At 54.3% G+C, this 7,203-nt stretch overlaps 1 protein-coding gene across 1 annotated transcript; it reads right to left on the bottom strand.

Moving 5' to 3' along the window:
- Window positions 1-607: 607 nt before the first annotated feature.
- Window positions 608-1,970, bottom strand: LOC124706663 (ankyrin repeat and KH domain-containing protein mask). Its single transcript, XM_047238337.1, has one exon. It carries the CDS (start codon window positions 1,968-1,970, stop codon window positions 897-899), a length of 1,074 nt encoding a protein of 357 aa, XP_047094293.1. The 3' UTR covers window positions 608-896.
- Window positions 1,971-7,203: the final 5,233 nt, after the last annotated feature.

Genomic DNA, 7,203 nt, shown 5'->3' with positions numbered 1-7,203 from the left:
CTACAGAGCTGCTCGATTAAATAAATGTTTAGTTTAATGAGACAATGGTATTGTAAGTTAAGTTGGGTTCGCCTCGAACCCAGGAGTTATCCTCTTAGGACCCAAGAGGAGCTCCGAGACGACTGGTGTATGATGATTGTAATAATATGTGAATGAGTTATGGACCTTGCTATGTTCTGTTGTACTACTCTGAGGGATGTAATATTTGCGGAATGGTACTTCGCGAATGTTATATCAACGACTGGCATACTACAACATGCAGTGGTATGCAGGGTCACCACAGGGACGCGGCTGGAACGCATTTTCTGTCCGGCGCGCCCCAAATCCCTTTGGGGGACGCTTTGAGGGACGCTTTGAGGGACGCGACTGGAGATGCTGTACTGCAAGTCTGCAATGTTTGGCTTGAGCTGTAGCTCAAACTCATCTGCTGAAAACACTGGTACAGATCGAGACTGCATACGCAAGATACAGTTCATTCAGCTAGACATACGTTGCCTAAAGCAGGTCAGCTGGGCCCTGAAATTCTTTTACCGGCAGATGGATTTTGATGTGGTGATGTAAAGATGTGGAAAAGTAGTGGGCTCATGATGCAGCATGGGGACAGATCTCACTGAATTAGTTGGTACAAATCATCGGAGCCTACAGGGGCGACTGACACCACTGCAATAGCTGCCTGGGGGCCTTGAGTCCACCATTATCGCTACCGCTAAACCAACAACTTGCAGCCCGGCCGGCCCGCCATGCCACCAAATCCGATCCAGCGATCCACTGTGCTCACTGTCCGGTCGCTGCTAGCGGGTCCCGCTTCTTCTTGAGCCTGTGATCTGGAGTGGAGTAGAGCACAGTAGTGAGTGAGTGAGCTGGACTGAGAGAGACCTCGTCGGCCGGCGTGCGTGTCAGGAGCCGCCGACGCCGTCCCAGGCGAGGCCGAGGCAGCCGTTCTCCTGGAGCGCGCGGAGCAGCTGCGCGCCCTTGCGCCGCCCGCGCGCGCTGCACTCCCCCTGCATCGCCCCCACCACCGCCTTCACCACCTCCGGGGGCGGCGGGGACGCGCCCTGCTCGGTGCCGCTTCCGCCGTAGATTGCCGCGAGGACGCCGATGGCGCACTCCCGTCCGCGCCCGGACATTCCCTCGACGGCACGCGCGAGCACCGGCGCGGCCAGCGCCTCCCTCCTCACCGCCGCGGCGCCGCCGGCCGCCGTGCACAGCAGCTCCAGCGACGCCAGCGCGCGCTCCGCCGTGGCGCCCGCGGGGCCGGACGCCGCCACGGCCTCCACGGCCGCCGACGCCGCGCCCGCGTCGAGAGCCGCCTCCCGGTTCCCTTCTTCTAGGAGGACGACGAGCAGCACCTTCGCCGCCAGCCTGGCCGTCGCCGGCTCGCGAACTGCTGCCACCACCCCCGCCACGACGCCCGCGGGGACAGCTTTTGGAGAGGCCGCGGCCTCCATCTCCCGCTCCACGGCCCGGAGCGCGGCAACCACCTCCCCGGCCGCGAACTTCTCCTCCGCGCTCATCATGAGCGCGTGGTCGGCCCCGACGGGCACTTTCCCGGCCGCCGACGCGGAGGCGTGCGGCGGGTGGTGCACGGGCAGCCGCCACTGCGTGAAGCTCTGGGACGCGGAGCTGGAGGAGGACGAGGATGACGACGACGGCCCGGCGCCGTTACCGTTACTATTAACCCCCTGCACCGCCTTCTGCTTCTGGTACCACTGCGGCGGCGACGGCAGCGCGGCAGCCGCGACCGCCTCCGCCAGCGGCGAGGCTGTGCCGTCGGTGCAGGGGGTGGCCGACCCGCCTCCACCACCCTTGAGAGCACCGCCGCCGTTGCCCAGGGCGACATTGTTGTTGGGCGTGGCGGTGGGGCTGAGCGCCGGGTGCGTGCAGGTGCTGAAGATGCCGCAGGAGAAGAGCGCCCGCGGCGTCGGCTTGAGCTTCCCGGCTCCGCCCGGCTGCTGGTGCGCGCGGCTCATCTGCCTGCTCGTCGGAGAAGCGCCACGTATAGTGAGGTGGTGGAGTAGGAGGGCGGCCGGCCGGGTGATATGGAGAAGCGCGCGGTGGCCCGAAGGAATTGAATGCGAGCTCGGGCTGTGCGCTGTCGAGCAGGCTGTGCCTACTTAAGAGGGACAGTTAACAGCGAGTGACCGAGCCTGCTGCCGGGTTAAAACGAGGAGCCGCCTCGTGTCAACGCTCTGGTAAAATGTGCAGTGCTGTTGGTAAAGATTCAGATAAGAAGAGCAGGGTAGTACAAGGTTGAATGTTTTACTGGGATGAAAAGGGGACAAACAAAGTGATCAGCGAGGTAGGTGCTGCAAAGGGCAACGATACGATCCCTAGAGGGCATGTGCGGCTTCAGTGTCTGCGATTGGCGCGTGAACTGCGTCGCTGGGCACGAGGACCAGACGAAGGGAGATGGCAGTGGCAGGGAGCTGAGAGAGGGTGACGGATGACTGATGTGACACTCTGTGGGAGCAGAGCGGGAGTGGATGTGGATCGATCGGAAATGAATCCTCGTTGCCAACGCCGGGAAGCAAGGACAGACGTCGGTCAGTCGATGGCGATCCTTGCCTGCGCGCGGCAGCTGCCATGCGGGGAGTGCCCGTCGGATCGCTGGAGCGTGCAATCATGCCATTCCTGCTACTGAGAGTGTGAGAGTGAGACTGCGTCTGTGGATCGATCGATCCATCTGCATTATTGGATTGGAGGAGAAGCGGTCTGTCGCGACCCAATTTTTTCCATAAAGGAAAAATGTATTCGTGAGGAAAAACAATTATTCAGCCTCCCCAAAAAAAAGTACGGATGTACATACCCCAAAAAAAGAAGAACCTAAAAAAGGAAAAATGTCCAAATGGGCACCAATGCTCCCTTCACTGTTAGATTTAATTTTATTTTTTTGAAAACCTGTTATCACCAGATTTTGGCCAAATCAGAAGATGGACCGTAATTAAGATGGGCTTAGAGGATATGTATATGAAGTGTCTCTGAATCGGCCTCGTGCGAGAGTTTGGGCTAGATTGCCCGTATATTTGTACATTATGGTAGATCGCATCTTAGTTTAGAATTAAGAGATAGAGTTTGGTCGTATACGACTAGGTTTATTCCAAAGATAGAAAGTCCCGGACTATAAATATGTACCTAGGGTTATTGAGAAAGGAGGACGATCACGTTCACAACAAACACAATCTAGGCGCATCGCCACCCCTTGTTTCGAGGGTTTCTTCCGGGTAAGCATCATGCTGCCTAGATCGCATCTAGGCAGTATTGATTTATTCGTTATCTGGTGTTGCTCGTACTGAAGCCTTGTTGATGGCGAGTAACACCCTTATCATAGATATTTTGGGGCTTGCATCGATGTTTTTCTGAATATGTTTGCTTAGCTATGCTGCCCCTCGATATCTAGCTGCCTTTACACCTATCTTAGGTGTAAGGGCAGCACCTTGCTTCATATTTATTTAGTAGATCTGATCTGTTATAGTTGTTCCTTGTTCTTCAAGGATTAGTTTGATATCCGCATGGTTAGGCCTTGCAAACGGGTTGAATGATCCAGTAGTGCGTAAGGTATGGTTTGCCGATCTTAGAAGGGATGTTCCGGGAATCGACTCCACGTTGGTTTTTAGGCCTCCTCTAGGACTAGTTTTCCGTTATCTTTCGTATCTGCCGGGCTCAACTACGTGTAGGACGTTCCGGTTATGCGGTGAAAGCCCTAAACTGTCGTAGATCGATTTAACTTGGTTTTGATAAAGCAGGAAACCCATGTTGTCATAGATCCAATATGAACCATGGGTTAATCGGCTCTTTGAGCCGATTCGCAGGGTAACCTAAGAGCCGATCGAGGCTCATTTAATGTTTACGTGTCTGCCATGCAAGAAACTAATCGAAGCAATCCAACACCTTCCTGACCCGGTATAGGTCAGGTGGCACGCCTTTGCAACCGTCAGGACGTGTGCCGGAGCATTGCGGGCCGTCGCCCGAGGGACCAGGGCCCACCAGCAGTCCTGGGAGCCTCCCGGCTCTCCGTGTTGCTCGTCGCTGCTCGCCGGTGGGTTTTGGCAGGCAACACATTCTGGCACGCCCGGTGGGACCTTCTAAAGCAACTACGTCAACATCTGCAGCTGAGATGTCGGACGAACCGACCAAGTACGAAGATCCGCTCGAAGATCACAAGAAGAAATATGATGAGCTTAAAGCTGTCTTCGAAGCCGATCTCATCGGCTCTTTCGAAAGGACCCGTACACATGGCATTAGGTTTAAGGGATTCTCACCCGAAGGCGTTCTCGATGAAGTAGATCTGTCTCTCCCTTCGGAGGAACGCATTAGAGCTCTGCGCCAGGAAGTTAATTACATGGTGGCTCATTCTCTACACCGTCATTCTGAGAGCCTGGTGAACACTTTGGAGCGTATTGCGGTTCGTGTGGTTCAGGAAATCATGAAGCATCGAGTACTCCCGTCGGGGCCTGCCCTAGGAACTCACCAGGGAGAAAGACCGTTCCACACCGGACCGCAATCGCCATTCACGCTTGCGGCTCCAGAGCCACAGGGTTCACCGGCATACGTCGTCTACAAGGTTGGAGGTGATCCTGGCGATTACCAATTCCTGTATGAGCCACCTAAAGAGATCCCACATGGATATGTGTGCACATACGTGCCGGACTGCAATAATTGGGCGCGCACGAACCAGATTGCAGCAGGAGGGAGCTCTGGAGCAGATGCCGATAAACAGGCGTGGCTAGCTAAATATGCCACCGGAACGAGTCATGAAAGCTCAACCCCTGCAGCTCATACCATGGAACAAATCACTACGATCTTGAGAGACTAGTTCGGTATCCTGCCAAAGAGGAGAACAATCGGCTATTCCAAGCCGTATCCCAACGAATACGATCTGATCCCGCTGCCGCCCAAGTATCGGCTCCCTGAGTTCTCAAAGTTCAGTGGATCAGAAGGGTCTAGCTCAATTGAGCATGTGAGCCGATATTTAGCACAGTTGGGCATGATTTCAGCATCAGACCCGTTGCGTGTAAGGTTTTTCGCGCAGTCTCTCACAGGACCAGCTTTTGGGTGGTACACCTCGTTGCCACCAGATTCAGTTCGGACGTGGAAGCAGTTGGAAGAGCAGTTTCACGTTCAATATCACTCAGAAGCTACCGAGGCCGGCATCGTCGATCTGGCGCAGGTGCGGCAGAAGCGGGGAGAAACGGTGTCGGAATACATTCAGCGTTTCAGGACTGTCAAGAACCGATGTTATTCGGCTCGTTTATCTGAGAAAGAAGCAGTCGATCTGGCAGCATTGGGCCTCGCAGCGCCGATTAAGGATCTGGCTTTCCAAGTGGAATACAATTCACTGGCGCACATGGTTCGGAAATTAACATTGTACGAGCAGCGCCACCCAGAATTGTACCAAGACAAGTTCAAACGCCCGATAGGCTTGGTCGAGGCAGAAGATGTTGAGGACTTTGCAGAAGACCAGGAGGTAGCCGTGGCTGAATGGGCTCGGGGGGCAGCTCCCGTGTCCTGCAAATGGGTGAAACAACAAGGGCCTGCAAAAGGGTTTGACTTTGATATAAGCAAAGCTGAGCAGATATTCGATTTATCGCTTAAGGAAAAACAGCTGAAGTTACCCGAAGGCCATAAAATCCCTACGGCGCAAGAAATGAACGGGAGACCGTACTGCAAGTGGCATCACTCGTTCACCCATGCCACCAATGACTGCAAAGAGTTGCGTCGGTAGATCCAAATGGCGATAGAACAGGGCCGTCTGATCCTCGGTCAGTTTGCCATAAAAGTAGACACGCACCCGTTTCCTGGCGTCAACATGGTGGAACTCAATCACTCCACGTGGTGCGAGCCAGGTTTCTCTTTCAATATTAACATGGCAGGGCCTGTAGACTGCCATGATAAGGGTGAAGAAGAAATCGGTCACTCCCGTGGCAAGGATAAGAAGGAAGCCGATCCACGCGACCGGCCCCGATATGATGATAGACGGTACCTCACCGAGGAACAAGTGAGAAACGTGCGGTACCAACGACCACTCTCCGCGCATCTCCTTAACAAATATGAGCGTCAGTACGACCGACGCCAGCGGTACGACGCAGATGACGAAAGATATCGTCGGTCTGATGTTGACAGCAGAAAATATCGTTGGTATGATAGAAACGACGAAAGATATGAGCACTACGCTAAGGAGAAGTCAAGAGAGCAGGAAGACATGGACAGACACTGGGATTGTCCTTTCTTTAAGCACTACTGGGACTCAGGAATGAGCCGATTGCCTACAATCGACAACTGCCCGGAGTGTAGACAGCAGAAGAAGGGCACAAATGAGGTTTCAGTGTTCAAGCGTCTAGGACCTCTCCCATCTCAGAACCGCCGGGCTGAGTCATCTCGAGAGGAAGACTTCGAGGATTCAGAAGAAGAAGAAGAAGATAGATACCACCGGCCAAGGTGGTGCCCTGATGGACTCAGTCATTCCCAAAAACGCAGGGTTCAGCGGCTACGTAACCTGGAGGAAGCCGAGGCGCAGTACCTGTACACGTTGAGGAAGGCGCGGCCTGATCTGGCCGTGAAAATTCAGCAGACTTTGGAGATGGAGATACATCCGCCAAAGAAAGAATGGCGCCCCAAACAAGCAAAAGCCGACGCGAAGGCATCGGCTGGCACAAACATGGTGTTCATACTCCCGTCGGAGTTTTGCGCTCCAAGAACTGAAGAAGTGCCAGCAGCACAGTTTGACTGCGACCCACGGCCAGTTATCTTTGAAAAGCCACGAGAGAAGAGCTACAGACATTTGAAGGCCCTGTACCTAAAATGTTATATCAATGGGCAGCCTGTCAACAAGATGTTGGTTGATACGGGAGCGGCAGTCAATATAATGCCATACTCCATGCTACGGCGTTTGCGACGCTCTAATGCAGATCTGATCAAGACCAACGTCACACTAAGCGATTTCAACGGCCAAGCATCAGAAGCGCAAGGTGTGCTCAACGTGGATCTAACCGTGGGCCGAAAAACCATCCCTATGTCATTCTTCATCGTCGACAGCAAAAGCACCTACGCTGTCCTGCTAGGGAGGGATTGGATTCACGCCAACTGCTGCATTCCATCCACAATGCACCAATGCCTGATACAATGGGATGGAGATGAAGTGGAGGTCGTTCATGCGGATGACTCGATCGAGATCTCATTAGTCGGCATGAATATTTGGGATGCAGA

The sequence above is a fragment of the Lolium rigidum genome, chromosome 4 (assembly GCF_022539505.1).
Source record: "Lolium rigidum isolate FL_2022 chromosome 4, APGP_CSIRO_Lrig_0.1, whole genome shotgun sequence".
NCBI lineage: Eukaryota > Viridiplantae > Streptophyta > Magnoliopsida > Poales > Poaceae > Lolium > Lolium rigidum.
Note: the sequence above shows the minus strand (reverse complement) of the source record. Positions and strands in the feature narration are given on the sequence as shown.